The sequence below is a fragment of the Megascapheus bottae genome, chromosome 4, assembly GCF_031878675.1.
Source record: "Megascapheus bottae isolate mThoBot1 chromosome 4, mThoBot2.hap1, whole genome shotgun sequence".
NCBI classification, from domain to species: Eukaryota; Metazoa; Chordata; class Mammalia; order Rodentia; family Geomyidae; genus Megascapheus; species Megascapheus bottae.
The window spans coordinates 28,467,094-28,487,000 of NC_143512.1; the positions used below are offsets into that span (position 1 = coordinate 28,467,094).

The 19,907-nt window shown below is 34.1% G+C and overlaps 1 protein-coding gene across 1 annotated transcript in view; it reads left to right on the plus strand.

Annotated features, from left to right (window-relative positions):
* The window catches only part of Kiaa0825 (KIAA0825 ortholog), a 378,969-nt gene that overhangs the window by 75,987 nt on the left and 283,075 nt on the right, over positions 1–19,907 (plus strand). Inside the window, exon 6 of the mRNA XM_090331617.1 lies at positions 13,232–13,393. Within this exon, the coding sequence (XP_090187743.1) occupies positions 13,232–13,393 (162 nt within the window). The remainder of the gene's footprint in view (positions 1–13,231; positions 13,394–19,907) is intronic.

The following is a 19,907-nucleotide window of genomic DNA, read 5'->3' on the forward strand; positions in this document are numbered from 1 at the left end:
GTTGAGAGGATGGTTTTCAACTAAGCAGCCTCTGTAGCAACTTGGAAAATCTCTCAGGCTCTACTCCAGTTCATTGAACTAAAAATGTGGTAACAGGTCAAGGGATCTGTTGCCAAGCTCTTCATGTGATTTTGATGCTTGCCAGTGCTATTTGATAGATGTTACATTGTTTGGGGCTAGACTGCCTATATTCAAGTCCCACTTGCTGCTTGTGGGCTTGATGACCTTGCAAAGTTATTTAACCTCCTTGTGCCTTAGAAATAAGTGCTATCCAGCTAAGACTCTTATCATTTGGAGCCACAGTTTCACTTCCAGTTTTCTGGTAGTTAATTGGAGATAAGATTCTCACAGACTTTCCTGGCTGAACTGGCATTGAACTCTGATCCTCAGATCTCAGCTTCATGAGTAGCTAGGACTACAGGCATGAGCCACCAGAATCCAGCTTCTAAAGTCATTTTTTATGAGCTGATTGATATGCTGCTAACAAGGATACACAAATCAGGATATCTAATGAACAAGGCTTCACAACGTCACTACAGTCTATGAAAATAGAGGGGATAGGTGGGGTGGGGAAAATGGGAGGCAATTATAAAAGGGGTGATTTTGAGATGCACTGTACTCATAAGCTGACATATTGAATTGAAATCCTGTACAGCAACTTAAAAGACAATAAAAAATGTTAAAAAAAAAAAAAAAGAAAAGAAAAAGAAAAAGAAGTCCTATCAGTAGTGCTTTCCTCCCTCTGGTTGAAGACTTGGGGTTAGTATGTGGGAAAAGATTACTACAGTACTTAACACATATAACCATTATATACTGTTCTATTACTATTATTATTTCAGCAAATGCACTTGTATAAACGACAATGTAAATTAGCATATACATTGTCTTTTACTGATTACCAAAAGGGTCATGTAATGCCAGCATCTTGCAGCTTTCACTGTTGTAGCAATCAACTTCTGAACCCCAAACTTTGTTGTTCCATCGAATTTTGGTGTCAATGCTTATATTCTCAAAAGGCTGCTTCACTTTATTGAGTAGTGACAAATAAAAGTTTAATCTCTTCAATACTGTTTTAGTGACAATTAGAAATAACATATATAGTTGATAGGGTTTTTTAAACTGTAGGCTATGGGTTCAGTAATTGGTAGTGATTAATTACTCTCATCTCCTTTTCATTATTTAATTTGTACCTGTTTTTAGACATTCTCTCTCTGTGTCAGCATATTTGTTGCTTTCTTTCCATTTTTTCCCAAGGGCACAGGTTGATGAATATTTTTAGTAAGTAATTTAAAAAGTATTTTAGGTTTTGCAAGCCATAGATACCTATTTCAACTCTGCCATTGTAGTACAGAGTAACCACAGATAACAAATAAGCAATTGGGATTTCTGGGTGCAAATATAATTTACAAGCTCAACCTTGAATTTCATATAATTTTCATGTCATGAAATAGCTCTTGTCTTTTGAATTTCTCCCACATTCATTTACAAAGAGAAAAAGCTGAGTTTGTCTCATTGTTGGTATTTCATAGGCTATGGACTAGTCCAGCCCGTGAACTGATATGTTGCTGACCTCTAGTTGAGAAGATCACCTTTCTCCTTGCCTCTAACTGCTTTTCTCTTTTCCTCCCTTTCCATGTTCTAACATGCCCTTTCGTGTTAAAATCCAGTGACTAAGAACCCTGAATCCAAAATGCAATCTAAGTCAATTATAAGATATTTGCACTCATTAAACAAAGTTTCATGTTTGTGCTATAATATAAAAATCAAGCAAGCTTAATATTTGACTGTATGATAAAAATCTTAGCTTGCAAAATTTTATGTGCATTTTCTAGTTAGCTTTTCAATTAAAAAGTTTCCCTGAAATGAATCACAACAGAACAATAGGAATAGTATTGACTATTCTACCAAAACAACATGATAATCCACTACTGTCGTCTTTTTTTTCTATTTAGTTTCTTACCCATGGATATCTCTTGGCTGTGAATTTTTCTTATGTATTAAATGTAAAAATATTTTTTCTTAGCTGAACTAAAACAGATAAGGAAGTAAATTTACTATATAGGACAGACAAGACCACAGCAGCTGATGGTAACTTATATACCTCTACTACTTGAGTGATAGCTCTACTTCCAGCCTTTTGGTAGTTACTTAGAGATAAATCGTACAGCCTTTCTTGCTAAGGATGGTTTTGAACTTTGGTTTTCAGATCTCATCCTCTGGACTAGCTAGGATTACAGGAGTGAGCCATTGGCAACAGCTTGTATAAGTATTTTTTAAGTGAGAAAGACAGCTAAAAGAGAAAGATGAAGTAACTATAAAGTTTGTCAGACAAAGTGCCATCACACCTGGGAAATGTCTGTCTCTAAGGCCTATATTGTCTTCTGATAGAATAATATGCTCATTAGGATAACTTTGCAGGTGGGTACAGAGATTGCTATTATTATCAAAGCTACCTCTTTTCAGAATAATTTTAACATACATTCATAGGCATTATAATTTTCTAGTTGGCAAAAAGAAATTACAAAAGAATCTTATACTTTAAAAAATGTATAGTCTCTTTTAAAAAGGTTATGATTCAGTTACAAAATATATTAGAAAGCACACTCAGGAGGTATCTTAAATATATCTTTTTGATGGTGGCATTATTTTCATTCCTATGCTAGATTTTTAAAAATTAATTTTCAGCATGTTATATTAAGAGCTGATAATATAACTTGCCTGTCATGGCATATTCCTTTAAAAATGAAATATCAATTCTCAGATACAACCTGAGGCTATAGTAAAAATGAATTCTTAGCTTAGTTTAAGTTTTCGTATGGGTTAATTTTCACTCATGATAAGATAAAGTAACACATGTGATAAGAGAAATAATTAACTGAATTCTAGCAGAATTTGAGACTGAGGGATATTAGGAAGATATTTCATTAATAACGTACCATTAGCATACAGCGCTTAAAATTTAAAACCCATTTCATTACACCACAGCTGTCTTTTTATTGAGATGCTTCCTGAAAGGGTCAGCACATCTAGTACTTACAACTTGGAGTTAAACTGACCTAAAGTAAAAGAAAAAACAGCTGAGAAAGTATTCAAGAATTGTCCAGTTCTCTGTTCTGGCTACATTTTGATATGGCTTAGTTTTTGATTCGTATTTTCAATTAACTGTGATCTTACCAAAAGTCAGATAGTCTTCCCCATGTTCTCTGTCAGAAATACAAGACACATAAAAATACAAAAGATAGAATATAGAAGAGGGATGAAACTATAATGCCCTTGGTGATTGTGAAAGAAATCAGATTTCTTGCTAATGAATACTGACAACTTTAGCCAGAAAAGATGGAAGAGAATGTGGGAGAATCTTGTTATCATGCAACAGTAAAGTTTAGGTGACATCCCACGGAGCCAGTGTTACCTGGGAACCAGGGTGATTATATAAGCAGTTTCTTTTCAGTTTTTCTCACTGACCCAGACGAATGTCTTAGGTGACTCCATCTTCACTCTGCAGCCACTTAGGTTTCTCTTGGCATGTGAAACAAAGGGATGTTTGCTTTCTGGGCCCTTCGAAGGTAATAGCAAACCTCCTTATCACATGGGGTTTTGAAAATATGTTAGAATCCTGACCGTGCATCTTCTTTTTAGATCACATTATTAGCCCTGATAAAGAAGCCAAACTATAGTATCACAACTACTTTATTCCAAAGCAGTTATAGAAAGGATGTATAGAAAGTACAGAGATAACAAAGAGTAGCAATTCAATTTCCTTTAGCATTGAGTTGTCATACTCCAAGATGAAATTATTTGACACTTTGTTAAAATTAATGTCTGTGTTTGTCAAATTCCTGAAAGGATGAAGCTATTGATTAATTATTCCTCACTATATCGCCATCACCCTGCTCAGAGCCTGTGTCTTAAGAAATTTAATTTTATAAATGAGAAGAGGGACAGGAGTCTTTGCAGTAGAAACTAGACTGGACCTATTCTTGCAAGGGAAACACTTGCCAGGACTACATGTCTCTGTAGTAGAATTTGATTCTTCTGATACATTCAGGAAAATCAAGATCATTTAGCCCAATGATGAATACAACCCTAAGGCCATCGCCTCTTAGAATTATGTGCAAGATATTGTTTCTATGGGTATAGACGCAGAGTTTATGTTAGATTCTAACAAAGATTCTAGCACACAAACACAGAAAGCCAAAGAACTGACATAGCAGAGATGCAATGGAAACTCATGCAAGAGGATAATTATTCAACTTTATATTAATTATCCTTGTAGATGGAATCAGTTAACTATAAATAATATGTAAAAGTACTTATGATAAAATAGGTTTCTAATATAACACTGATGGTTATTTCAAATCTTTCCCATTTAAGATAGTATGCAGAGGTTAACATGAACTAAATGTTATTTAAAAAATGTATAGTCTCTTTTAAAAAGGTTATGATTCAGTTATAAAATATATTAGAAAGCACACTCAGGAGGTATCTTAAAGATATCTTTTTGATAGTGGCATTATTTTTATTCCTATGCTAGATTTTTAAAAATTAATTTTCAGCAATAGATTTTTGCACACTAATTACATGAATAAAAATGTTAAAAGATAAAGCTAAATAAAATGAGCTGCAAACAACTAGTTTTATTTCGGGTACCAGCATAAATATGTTTTGAAATCATTCAGGTAGGCAATCTGATGGATAGTGGGAAAACTATAATGATGTAAAAAAAAATCTGTGCATATTAGGAATGTGAAGTTTTGGGAAACAACTTCCAAATTAGCAACTATAATATGATACAGTAAATGCTAATGTGAAGGTATGTGAGAGGCAAAAAAGAAGGAATAAGGGCATTAGAAGTTTAACCTGGCCTGAGATCTAGGCAGGCTTCTCAGGGGAGATAGTAGTGAAAACTACCACTTCTACATTTCCTTTCTATCAGGAACTTCCCTAATGTTTTAATTCATATACTATTGCGATTTAAACAAACTAAATAATGAGGTTATTAGCTGTGTCTGGACTTGGAATCCAAGCTAGCTTGCTTACAGATTCCATGTGTTAGCCATTCTGTTAACCATCTCTGTTGTTTCTGATCCTGGTACTGACACAATACATAATACTGTAAAACTTGAGGGGGGGGGGAGGAGTAAGAGAAAAAAAAGGAGGAATTCAGTTTTCTGTTTCAAATACTTAAATGATTCCTGAATTCAAATTCAGAGTCATCAGCTTCTAAATGCTTGGCTTCTCTAATGACAGCTGTGCTGCTTTTTCTACTTTCTCACCATTTACAAGAAGGTTGCTGGTACCTGTGGGATATCTGAATTTTCCATGTATTCAGCTTTTGTCAGATTCCATTTCCACATAATGTCATAGGTACTTCATAGATAACTGCATCATTGCTTTAATAATTTATTTACTCATTCACTATGTTTCCTTGTACCTAGTCTACTTTGTATGGTATGTAAAAATCATCTTCAGAAGACAGAAAATGTAGTCACTTCTGAAAAGTAAAGAAATGCTTTCTTGGTCATATACATTTGCAAAGCAAATAAAGATCACAAAGATCACAAAGGAAAAGACAGTTTCGATTTGTTCTTAGTGCGTGTGGTGAAAACATTGCTTGCAAATCTGCCAAGATTTCCCAGTTACCTATTAGGCTTTCATGACAAAGAAGATTCTGTACAAACTCAAGGTTGTGGTGTTTGCATTCTGTTCCTTCCCTGCTGGGATTCCTTGGAATCAAGCATTCAAGGAGGCCCAGCCTTCCTCCAGGCCTCTGATAGCCCCGTAGTGATTTCCAGGTCCCACCTGCTCTCAGGAAGTGACTTGGATCCTGAGAAAAGTACTGCTTATTATTTGTACCTAATGCAGCTCCTGCAGACTTCATATTATAATGCTGTTTGAAAGTTTTCTTTACTGGAACAAATATATTCCATTTGGATTATATCATGAATTTCATCTGAAATAATAAGACTTTGAATAGCATTGTGTGTTACCTCTTTACATCACTTGTCTGGCGGCACTGAGAATACCTCCTCACTGAAAATGGATCCATTTACAGTCAATAGCAGTGAGGCTAATGTTCTTTTTTTCTTGGAAAAACTGAAATATGTGCTCTTTATCCTATTATACTGATCCACCAGCTTCAGATTATCTGATTTTTGTAGCTTCTCATTTTCTCCAGTAACTTAATGCTATTATTAACAAGAATTATGTTGCTAATGGTTTTTGAAAATTATACGTGTACTTTCCGTCACTGCCTGGATTTTTTCATGGTTCATCTGAATTAGCTAGAGTTTGACATGTATTCCAAATGTTGTTTTGTTGCATACCAAATGAGAAGAGCTTTAATATTTCTCTAGATTTATGTGCAATATGCTAAATTTTACTAGAAGACAATGAGGCTAATATTTTTTTCAATCAGCCCTAGGTGAAAAACACTTTTAAATTTATGTTGGTAATCTATATTCATTATGAGGAATATATCTCTATGTATGAATATAGTTACATACACATATATTTAATTATAGGACTAGAGTTTGGGGAATAACTATGAATCTATGGGGAAAGTTTTCCTAAAGTATACTTTTTTAACATATAAAATCATTTTGTTAGATTGAATTTCAGTAATATGCTTGATTAAGTCTTAGCCAGTAATCTTCAAATCTTTCTTGTCAGACTATTTGTAAGATACTGTTATTTTCTTTATTTACAAAAAATATTTATTATTTTTCAAGAATACATTTTAGGGCTAGGTATAAAGTCTTGAGTTTGTTTATTTGAAATAGGGAAGGATAGGGGGAAAGCAAAATGATTGGGAGGGGATGGAGGGAGGGAAACCGAGACAAAACATAAAGAGTATCAATGTTTGAGAAGTAATGCACCTACTACCTGACGAATGTAACTGTAACCTCTCTATACATTACCCTGACAATAAAAATTTAAAACATCTTGGTTTGGGGCCAAATCTATTTCTAGGTCTTAGATGATTTCATTCATTTTTCTTTTTATTATCCTCGTTGAAGCACCTACCTTGTGAGAACTGATTTTGGACCCTGAGACCATGGCATATAAACTAAAACAACAATAGCAACAAAAATAGAATATAATATCTGGCTTCATAGGAATAATTTGTGATGATATGTGTCGAAACTACTTTGATTATCCTTTTTTCTCCCTGAGTAGTTCTTGTGCTCAGGTCCAACATATACAAAAATGTACTTCAAAGATTTTCCTACAGGTATCCACGTGTAGGTGGCTCATGCCTGTATTCTTAGCAGAAAGGCAGAGAATGGGAAGATTGTTATTCCCACGAAGAAAAGCTTCCAAAACCCTTTCTTTCCTCTACCTGAGCACAATGGCATGTGCCGATCATCTCAGGCTGAAAGGGAGCTGAGATTAGGACCATCATAGTGCCAGGACAGCCAGAGAAAAAGATTCATGTGTCTTCGTGGACAGTGGTGTGCACCTCTGATCCCAGTGACAAAGGCAAGTTATATAGAAGTGGGGAGAAAAACTCTTCAACTATGTGGCTGTTATTTTCATTGATAGTCAATGGTAAATTTTTCCTTTATAATGTTAATGAGATTTAAGGGAAACATATATCCTAAGAATCAAAACTCAATGTACAAACAACTGCAGTCATTTATCAGATGTTTCACAGCAGTGATTGGCAGGCAGGCCAAACATAGTTACCTGTCTGTCTATAAACCTGCCTGCCCAGACCTTTTTGGAAGCTAGATGATTCCCTAGTGATTTAAATAGTTGAAGAGACAATTTAATGATAAAGAAATAAAGGCCACATTGGCTTAGCTGAGAAGGTTGTTGGATTGATATGATCCCAGTAAAGTTTTCTAAGGATAAGGTTTTCTGATTGAAAGGGCGGAGGGAGCAAATGGAAATCAGGTTGTAAAAAAAGAGGGAAAGAAACTAATTTAATGAACAAAAATATAAAAGGGAATTTCTGCTGGGAAAAATCTTTTTTAATTTGGTTAGGTGTGAAGAGTCTAAGGAACAGAAAAATAGATGTGTTTTTAGTAGATAGGAATCATGAGCTAAGGTGTGGTGATTAGGACTCTAGTCCTTTGAGATGCGGAAGGGGAAATAAGTCAAATAAGTTTGGGAAATGCCATTCCATCCTTTGTGTTTAATTTTGCTCTAATTGGCCTTTCATGAAATGAACTTATCACTGAATTATTTTCCCCATAAATTAAGAATCCTTATAATACCCCTTGGGAAAACACTGAGCTAATGGTGATAGGAAATAAGGACTACTAATTAATGGGTTTCCACCATAATCATTGCTTCTTTGGGAAAAAAAATGATTAGATTTAGGTCATACATATTATTTTGTCTCTTTCACTAATAAGTTATAAAAAGTCATTGAATTAAAAAGGATTTGCGTTTCAATATTGGCATTTTCTAGAATACAAGGCCCTTCCAACTTCAGGTTATTAAGTTAAGGCTTCTGTCTTCATGTAGATAGCTCCAGACTACATAATTTAAACAAGTAACATTCAAGCTGTGGGTTTTTCTTGGAGTACTTCTTTGTCTATTCTATAAACACTTACAGTAGTCCAACTTAGAACTGAGCTACTAAAGCTTTCCTTAGTATTTTTAATTTCTAGGCATTTCTAGTTTTTTAAATTTCTATTGACTGATTCCTTAATAAAGAATTGTAAAAGATAATAAATAAATACTTATTTGGTACTCAAAAAAAGAATTGTGAATAATTCTTGCAGTCATTGGAATTTTTTTTCAAAATGCATTTGGGACAGTAGCTATTTTCAGATTTGGAAAGTTAAACTAGTCCCTTATCTCCATAAGCAAAGCAGGAGATAAACCAAACAGGCAAAATGGGAATCAAATAATGAATAAATTGAATGATAAGATTTGTTTTCCTTTTTTCCTTTTGTAAAGTTGTGACAAGACCTCAGTTACGTTTCTAGCTGTACATTTTATGTGCTCTGGCATCCTTATAGAAGAGTGGTAGGTGTAAGTATGGCTGATTAGAAATTGGTTTCAATAAATGAGAGTAAGGTTAATGAAGACATGAAATTGAGTTTTTGTAGATATTTGTAGATTAAAGCATAAAAAAACTACAGAACTAGACTAGATTTAATGGGTGAAGTTAGTAGCTATCTTTATCATATCTCTTGTAAGATATTATATTTTTGGTCTTCAGTGAAAGACTGTCATAATGGCATATGTTTGATGCTAGTAATTACATGTTTCACTGAAGAGAAGTGGATTGCTTATGAAATTGTTGTATTTCTAGAACTTTCACTCTATATCCATGTAATGAAAGAAATTTTTTTCACGTGGAATTGGACAATTTCTGATGGCACTAAATATTTGTCCCTAACAACAATTTATGCTTACTTTATAAAATCTCACAAATGTTTAAATTTAATCAGTTCTCAAAACATTGTTTATATCTAACTAATGAATTTATTTGGTACTTTTTAAACACATTACTTGTAAGCACATATTAGGAATTTGAGGAGTTATGAGTAACATCTGATGCTCCTTTCAGGTTTTTAGTTTAAGATCTATAATTTTTTTAAATTAAAAAGCTGTCAGAATCTGACTTTGTTACCGGCTATATTGTATACACATTTATTTGTTTATTTGAAATAGAGAAGGGAAGGGAAAAACAAGATGATTGGGAGCAGGAGAAGGAGGGAAAGTGGGAGAAAAACATGAGAAGGGGTATCAAATGTTCAAGAAGTAATGTACCCACTACCCAAGAATGCAACTGTAACCTATCTATATATTATCCTAACAATAAAATATAATGAAAGAAAAAAATAGTATAGTATGTTAGGAGATAAGAGTTGACGCTGAAAATAGAGAAGGAAGAGACCTGAGGAGAACAACTGAGGAGTTGTACTTTGGGTTGAAATCTTTTTTTTTTTTTTTTTGCTAGTCCTGGGCTTGAGCTCAGGGCCTGAGCACTGTCCTTGGACTTTCTCAAGGCTAGAGCTCTACCACTTGAGCCTCAGCACCACTTCCGACTTTTTTCTATCTATGTGGTACCGAGGAATCGAACCCGGGTCTTCATGCATGCTAGGCAAGCACTTTAACCACTAGGCCAAACTCCCGGCCTGGGTTGAAATCTTAAGATGGAGTCATTCCAAGTATAATAAATTTAGGAAATAATGGAAGGAGAGGCCTTGGGATCAAGAAATAAATGATGACTAAATGCAAAATGGCATCTTGGAAAGGATCCTCAAACAGAATAGAGAATATATTTAAAAGCTGACTTCATTCAATCTTAGAAAGAAGCCAGAATAATAACAATTCCCAATTTTCCTCCTTAACCCAATTTTCTTTTTTTTCATATATTTTTATTGTAATTAATAGAAGGGTTACATTATATTCACCAGATAGAAGGTGCATTAATTCACATACATTGATACCCTTTCTCATGTCTTGGTCCCCATTCCCCCCTCAACCCCTCATCTTGTTTTCCCCCCTTCCCTATCCAATTTCAAATAACCAAATACAAATATATCCAATATATCAGATAACAAAGTGAGATACTGTAACAATATGAGATAACCAAGGGACAGCAAAAGAGATGAGAGATAACATAGTACCTTAAGAACAACAATCATTCATTATATGGCTCTTGTTTCTATATCCTAGAGGTCCTTTCATTTAGCGTCATACTATATGGCCTTATGTATCTAGGTTTGCTGTATTGCAAATCTCTGCTATGAGAGCCCAAGGTTTCTACTGATTATGACGAATGAGGGAAACCATTGAACCTATGTCCCTTTGAGTCTGGCTTACTTCGCTTAATATGATTTTTTCTAAGTCTTTCCATTTCCTAACAAATGGGGCGATGTCGTTCTTTCTGACAGCAGCATAGAATTCTATTGTGTACAAATACCACATCTTGTTGATCCACTCATCAACTGAGGGACATCTAGGTTGGTTCCATATCTTTGCTATGGTAAATAGTGCTGCAATGGACATCATTGTGCTAGTGGCTTTAGTATGTCCTTGTTTCTGGACAATTGGGTAAATGCCAAGTAGTGGAATTGCTGGGTCATAGGAGACCTCTATGTCTAGCTTTTTGAGGAACTTTCATACTGTTTTCCATAGTGGTTGAACAAGTTTGCACTCCCACCAACAGTGTAGTAGTGATCCCTCCTGGCCACATCCCCTCCAGCATCTGGTGTTATTAGTTTTCTTGATCCTGGCCATTCTAACTGGAGTGAGGTGGAATCTTAGAGTTGTTTTGATTTGCATTTCTTTTATGACCAGAGATGCTGAGCATTTCTTCATTTGTCTATAGGCCATTTTTGTTTCTTCTTTAGAGAAGACTCTCTTTAAGTCTTTGGCCCATCTTTTAATGGATGGTTGTTATTTTGGAGATTAGTTTTGGAGTGATACAATTTTTTGAGCTGTTGATATAGTTTAGATATGAGGCCTTTGCCTGTTGTATGGTTGGTGAAGATCTTCTCCTATTCTGTAGGCTTCCTAATTAATTTGCTAGCTATGTCCTTTGCCATACAAAAGCTCTGCAGTTTAATGCAGTCCCACTTATCGAGCCTTTCTCTGATTTGTTGTGATTTTTGGTCCTTATTAAGAAAGTTTCGACCTGTGCCAAGGAGGCCTAGTGTATCTCCTTTTCCTTCTTGTAAAGTTTTCAGTGTGTCAGCTTTTACCTCCAGGTCTTTGATCTATTTGGAGTTAATTCTAGTTCAGGGTGACAAAGAAGGATCCAACTTTAGTTTTTTGCAGATGCTTAACCAGTTCTGCCAGCACCACTTGTTGAAGAGGCTGTCTTTCTTCCATTCTATTTTTTTGGCTCCCTTGTCAAAGATTAGGTGGCCATAGGTCTGTGGTTTAATATTTGGGTCTTCAGTTCTATTCCATTGGTCTTCAGGCCTGTTCTTGTGCCAGTACCAAGCTGTTTTGATAATTACAGCTGTGTAGTAGAGTCTAAAATTTCTTAACCCAATTTTCTAAGTGTTAATAAGTTACTACAATTTTACCTTTTATGATCTCTCTTCTCCTGAAATCTATTTTTCTTGAACTGAAAGGTTGCAAACATTTATATGTATTTTAATATTTTTTGTGTATTCCCTAAAAACAGAAATGTTCTTTTTCATAACTAAATATTTATTTAAATCTATAAATTAAGAGACATGTAATAATAGCAATACAATTTTAGCAGATTTCGAATTTTACCAAATTACTTCAGTAATACTCTTATAGTAAAATAAAGCATTAGTCTTAGACTTCTTTAGACAAGAATACTTCCTGGCCCCTATTTTTGTTATTTTTTGTTGTAATTAATAGAGGGGTTACAGTTGTATTCACCAGATAGAATTAATACCACTTATCATTTTTTGTCCCTTTTCTCTCCCTCCACCCCTTCCCTCATCTTGTTTTCCCTCCTGTCCTTTCCTATTTCAAATAAACAGAGAGATGTATATAGAATATACCAGATTACAAGGTAAGATACTGTAATAATATGAGAATAACCAAGGGACAACAAAAAAGAGGTGAGAAATAACAGTACATTGAGAACAACATTTACTCATTATATAGCTCTTGTTTCCATATCCCTGAGGTCCTTTCATTTAATCTCATCCTATATCTGGCCCCTATTTTTTGACATGACACTTTCAAAACTTTTATATTTTCTCATAATTAGATTCAAGTGGTAGATAGACTTTAAAATATCAGGATTTTAAAGATGTGACTTTTTTTAAAAACAAAATTGCATTGCTGTTTATGACTCAGAAAATGAAGCTTAGTTTTTATAATTTCATAAATTTTATCTCCAGTTTCTTTGAAAATACGATTTAGTAACTTTTATATGTGTTTGTTTATGAATCAACTGGCTTTAATTTATGTGTGTATGTGCTAGTCCTGGAGATTGAATTCAGAAGCCTGGGGGGCTGTCTCTTAGCTTCTATGCTTCTTCTGCCCAAGGTTAATACTCTACCACTTGATCCAAAGCTTCATTTCTGGATTTTGTGTGTCTGTGTTTGTTTAGTGGAGAGAAGAGTCTCACAGATTTTGCTGACCAAATTTCAAGTATGATTCTTAGATTTCACCCTCATGAGTAGCTAAGATTACAGGCCTTGAGCCCAGCTAAGTAATTTTAAATTTGGAACATCTTGTTAGTTTGATGTTTTTTGGTAGTCTTATAGATCATCTGAATATTTATTGGAAAAACAATAAAATAAACAACAGCACTGATCTTTTTTCACAGTTACTCCTAACGTTCCAGAGGACGGAAAAGACCTATTTCTTTCCTTCGAGGACCTCCAATTCTTATCATACCTCATAAAATCTATGTTGAAGCTGGAAAATAATGCTCAAGAATTGTTTCAAGAAATATTTTCATCACTTAAAGTACCAAGGAAGTATTCAGGTAATATACTGTTTTATAAATCTACAATTTATCTCTGTTTTTTGCTTCATCCTGCTTTGAATCTATATCATTATTTGAAAAAAATTACAAAATAAAATTCTTTATATTAATACAATTCACTTTTCATTTTGTCTTTTGGATTACTTTTTTTGCCTTTTACACTGGCTGACCCCTTAAATCAAATTGGCAAATCAACCAACTAAAATGAGGGGGGTTTTTTGTTTTGTTTTTTAGCTGATCCTAGGGCTGGAAGTCAGGCCTTAGACCTATCCTTGATCTTTTGTGCTCAAAGCCAGTGCTCTACCTTGTTGAGCTCCATTTCTAGATTTTGGATAAGTAGATATTTGGATATCAGAGTCTCCTAGACTTTCCTCGTTGAGCTGACTTTGAACTATGATCCTCAGATCTCAGCCTTCTTATGTAGCTAGATTATAGGCATGAGCTATCAGTGCCAATCTCAGATGATTTTTTTTAAAAAGAATAAAGTTAATCTATGAAGAGAGTAAGTACAATGAATGATCTACTGGCATTTCCTTTACAAGATGATCTTGAGCAGAAGAATTTTAGTCTACGTCAGTTTTAAAATGCTCATGGAGTTTGGCCTAGTGGCAGAGTTCTTGCCTAGCATGCACAATGCTCTGGGTTTGATTCCTCAATACCATATACACTGAGAAAAAAACAGAAGTGGTGCTGTGACTCAAGTGGTAGGGTGCTGACCTTGAGGAAAGCCCAAGGATAGTGCTCAGGCCCTGAGTTCAAGCCTCAGGACTGGCAAAAATAAAATAAAATAAAATATTCATGGAAGACTGCATTAGTTCTCTTTTTATATGTGCTTTATAAGATTAAGTGCTTCTGATTACAATATTATGTAAAATTGTGACAATTGAATGACTTAATATATATAAATGGAAGTCTTTGTATATCATAAACAAAAAGTGTGATTGTTAAAATTTTTTAATATGCTATTCTAAGGTTACTTATTCTTTACAAAATTTCATTGAAAAATAGTTTGTCATGAGGATTGCAATGTTCTAACCTTAGTGGTAGAATTCCAAGGCATTGGTTTAATATGTTAACTGTATATTGTCTGTTGTGATAACATGTTTAATAAAGATTTTCCTTTTTATAAAAAATGTACAAAGTCCTCTTTTACATGCTATCATTCTAATGGAGTATACTCCATTTGAAAAAGGAAGTGAAAGAGACAAAAAATTAATGAATTATTTGAAATTTTCAGCATCCAAACTCAATGTCTTGATAACACTTATGTTGAACTTTCTTGATGTATTTGTTTTATTTTTACTTTGCTTTACATAAACAATGTTTTTCACACTTCTAGGGTTTCTTTTTTTTTTCTGCCAGTCATGGGGTTTGAATTCAGGGCCTGAGCTCTGTCCTTGAACTTTTCTCAAGGCTAGAGCTCTACCACTTGAGCCACAGAACCAGTTCCAGCCTTTTTCTATGTATGTGGTACCCAGGAATCGAACCCGGGCTTCCTGTATGTTAGGCAAGCACTCTACCACTAGGCCAAACTCCCAGCCCCAACATTCTATGTTTTGGTTAAGTTAAGATAAATTCAGTAGATCATAATGTTAGGCCCTTATCTGTTACTGTGACAAAATGCCTGAACCTGTATAATTTGTAAAGGGGGGGGGCTTATTTAGCTCAGAGCTTGGAATGGCAGAAGTCCAAATGTATAATGGTGGCTCTGATGAGGGTTCTCTGGGGAGCATTTCTTCCAGTGATCTCCTCCTAAGCCCCATCTCTTAAATGTCCAATCGCCTTTCTACTACAACACTCAGGAGAAGATTTCCAAAACATGAAAAATATCAATTCTTTTTCCAGTTATGGAGCTAATTTGAAGAATCAAAAAGGGTAGGTTATAGATTTTAAAAGCTGAAAATATTAAAATAGGGCAGAAAATATAAAAATTATTTAAATTAAAGAGTGAAAATTGATTCAATTAGAAAATGACTTGAATCCTACTAGGTTTCCTACATAGAGCTAATATGTGGTCCTAATTATTGATGACATTTGTTGCTTCCAAAAGTTGACATATGGTCATTCATCCTTCCTAGCTAAGATAGACATCTTGTCTACCTCTTTAGTAGGTGTTTTCTGAAGATCAAGAAGCAGAATGAACTCCAAGACTTCTAAGACTCTACCCATTTGGAGTCATCTAATTTTGATACTAGACCAGGCCATTGGAAATATATATCAGTTCTAAACTTTATCCTTCTTAAGGGAAACATAATCTCAATATTAAAATTGCATTAGAAAACCATTGCAAAGTTAAAAACTGAAATAATCAAGAACTGAAGCAAAGATTTAACTGTTGATTTCTAGGAAAAAGGAGAAAAAGAAGATATTTAATCACATAAGATTAAAATCAGTCAATGTGGAATATTGCAACTGCTGCATATAGTTGAAAGCAACAGTTACCATGCTTGCAAAAACTTCAACAAAACATATATATAATTATGCAACAAACAATGTCTTACCCCATGTTTGTCAGCTGTGTGGCAGATAAAAGCAACTTTAGTATGACATTAATCATAGTATACTACACAAATATATTTGTTAATAATTACAAATATGATTATCTACAAAAGAAGTTTGGAGCAGCAGGTATAATAATATATGGGCAGTAGACATGCACTAGTAATATATGTGTGTGTGTGTGTGTGTGTGTGTGTGTGTGTGTGTGTGTATGCATATCCGTTGTTGAATGTCTTTTGTGAGAAAGCTGAGTCATTTTTTTAACATAAATTTATATAAATGGATCTCAGTAAAGTGATTTTAGAAGAAATTGTCAAGAAAAGTCTTAAATGTTTTATTCAGCATACCCTAATTAATCAATTCATATCAAAGGCATTGATGTCCTAAATGAGGAAGAAAAAGAATTGGATCCCTCATTATCATTGGAAGAAACAATGGAAGAAACCAAATTAATCTTAACTTATTATGGAATATCCCTAATTGTAAATGTTTTGCTTAAAAATATGTTGTGGGAAGGAATGAGAGAGAAAAGAACAAGTCATTTGGTTTCTTGTTTGTTTTGAATGGAACATACTTTGTTAACTAAGAAAAAGTTGCTCACTATGTCTATATAAGCCAAATAATTTGGTAAAAGTAAAGATTTTATTTTTAAATATCTAGAAGAATTAAAAACATTCAAATGCTAAACATCACGTAAATAAAATATATAGATGATTAACTTCATATATTCTCCTGTTTTGATATTTGCTACTATGTTATCAACTTAACCAGTTTGGCTGTTCTCATAATAATCTGAATGTGAAGAAGAGGTTTTGTAGAGACCAAAAAATACTTTCTGAGAAAGTAAAAGATATTTATTTTATTTATTTGATCTTGTTTGATTGTGGCATATAGTTTTGTAATTTCATCATACCAGAAAATGATAGGATGTTATTTGATGTTATAATGTCTTACTGTGCTTGTTTTAGGTGATGAAATTCTATGGATTGGACTTGGGCTTGATTTAGGGTGTATTTCTAATGTTCCTTCAAAATAAAGTGGTTCTCTGGGCAGTTCCTCAGTTTTTCCAAAGGTGGCATCTGAGATTTATCTAAACCAGGATATGTCTTGGCCCTCCTTTTTCTTTAGCCCCAGCAATGACAAAGCGCAATGGCTGCTTCAATTGGATGTAAGAAGAACACTTAGGGTTTGTCTCAGAAGAATCAAAGATTTCAGATCTTCTAAAAGATTGTTTGTACTCTTAGGGGGTCTTAAGAGGGGTCAAATGGCTTCTAAGAGTTCCTTAGCTAGATGGTTAAGGGATTGTATTAGGGAGGCGTATGTAGTTAAGGTAAAGAGGCTCCTAGGGTTTGTAAAGCTCATTACTCTAGGACTTTAGCTGTTTCTTGGGCAGAGAGGTCGAAGGCTTCCACATTGGAAATTTGCAAGGTGGCCACCTGGGCTTCTCTTCATACTTTTTCATGGTATTATCTCTTGGATGTAGTCTCTTCTACAGATTCAGCTTTTGGTGGGAGGTTGCTTGTGAGCCAGAAAAGAACAGTGAAGAAAAGAAAGACTAGTAGTTCCCACTTAGAGCTGCCAACAAGGCAAGTTGCTTTGAAGTGAACACAATGGGAATCTATGAAGACCAATTTGGGTGTGAAAGTGGATGTCACAGGGAAGTACTGCCAACCTCTACTCCCTATGAAAGAAAGCGGCAGTGTGGAAACTAACCAGAAGTGTAAAATGAACCAAAGAGAACTCTGTAGGGGAAGCTGTTGAGCAGCTGCCATTCTTGTGACCCTCTGCACTCTCCTGAGGTCCTTAATCTAGGCATGCTCTTAGAGAAACCATTGTTGATCACATTCAGTTAACTATATTTTACAATGGTGAGCCCCAAATGGACAATATTAAGTGTAAAGAAATTTTAATTTACTTTAAAACATGCACAGTAATTTCTCAAGTATTCATAGAACTCCTAACATTTTACATTGCCAAAATTTGAAGCTGGCCATATTTGAATCGCAAGAAAATATAAAAATGGCACAATTAAATAAAATTACAAAATATTTTTATTTGCCTTAGTACTTCCACTCCACTTGGCTATGATGTACAAATGTAGAAGATTAAGCATTTTTAAATATTTTAAACTTAAGGGAGGAGAAAATTGTATTTTAAAGGTTATCAGAATTACGTGATAATTTTCTCACTTACTCTAGAAGTAGGCATCGGTTTAAAAAAAGTGTTGAAAAGTTTATCATTTTTCTTACTCATCTTGAAAATAGGCAGATGGTTTATATAAACATCTGAGCACATTACATTTGGTGAATAAACATAATGTATTTGGGAAGGAGATGATAAATAGAAGATAATTAACTTTTTTCCTAAGACTCAAACTACACAATGGCAGTTATTTCTACAAAATAATCTGTACAAATTTACTTCAAACTCATGCTATTCTTCCAGAGTAAATACCTTCTGAATTAGTAGTTTCTAAGCTATCTGCAGAAATAGTAAAATGATATTAAGTACCCACATCATTTTACATTTCATTAACAACCTGAACCTTATGGTTTTTCTTCTTTAAAATTCTTTTTGAATACTATTATATGAATATTATACAGCTTTTGAATGGGACAAATGGCATTTGGTAAAATTGTGATTTACTTTTCACTTCAGTCTTCTACTTTCCAGGAGCAACTATTTTCACATATATTCCTATATTACACTGACATACTATAAAGGTCTTTTTTTCTTTATGAACTGTTAAGAAAATGAGCCTAATTCCTTCCACTAGCTGAATAGTTTTCCATTGGTGCATTCAATTGTCAGTCAAATCCATTTATGTAAATTTCAGGTTTTCTTTTGCTCTTCTTTTTTTTGTCAATTGTGGAGCTTGAATTCAGGTACTGGTGTTGTCTCTGAGCCTCTTAGTGCTCAAGGCTAGTGTTCTACCACTTGAATCACAGCACCACTTCTAGCTTTTGAGTGGTTAATTGGAGGAAAGAGTCTTAAGGGGATTTTTCTGCCAGGGCTGGCTTTGAATACAGAATCCTTAGATTTTAGCCACCTGAGTATCCAAGATTACAATTGTGAGCCACTGTCACCCAGTTCATTTTATTTTTTTTAATTTGCTAACATTGATATGACAGATTCCTTTATACTATGTCTTATTCATGGACAGATATATATCTGGAGGGCTAAATTCTCAAGTGGAAGATCAAGCAAGTGTCACAGAGAAAATGAAAGTTTAATCACAAAGAAAATAAAGGATGTGTATCCAAAATATACAAAGAATTATAAAAACACAAGATAACTTGATTTTAAAATATGTGAACAGACACCTCACCAAAGAGGATATACAAGATGGTAAATAAGCATATGAAAAGATATTCAGTGTGATATGTCATTAGGAAAATGTGAGTTCAAACAAGATACTATTAGACACTATTAGTTAAAATCCACTACCATGAGTGGCTAAATCCATCTAGTAGAATGGTTATAATGCTAAAATGGCTAAAATGATAGCAAAAGGAATTCTCATTCATTTCTGTGAGGAATGTAAAATGGCATAGTGTCTCTGTAATACAGTTTGACAATCTTATAAGGCTGAACTATATGTTCTACAATTTACAATCTTAGATACCCAAATAAAGTAAAAACACATATCCACATTAAAACTTATATATAAATATTCATTAATAAAATAAATAAGATATCAAGCCATGAAAAGACCTTTAAAATACGTTAAATGAAAGAAGGAAATCTAAAAAGACTACATACTGCCTGAAAGCCAAACTACAGAGACCATCAAAAGATCTTATTTTTAAGAGTGAGAAAAGGGAAGGGAAAAGGAGGGGGATGAAAAGGAGAGGAGGAAGAGAAATATACAGGTGTATAGAGGGGATTTTTAGAACAGTGAAATTACTCAATATTGATACAGTAGTGGCAGATACATGACATTAGTGCACATTGTAAAAAATTAAGGGAGAAGGAATAAAACAACAGTGGATGATTATAGAAGCGGAATAAATAA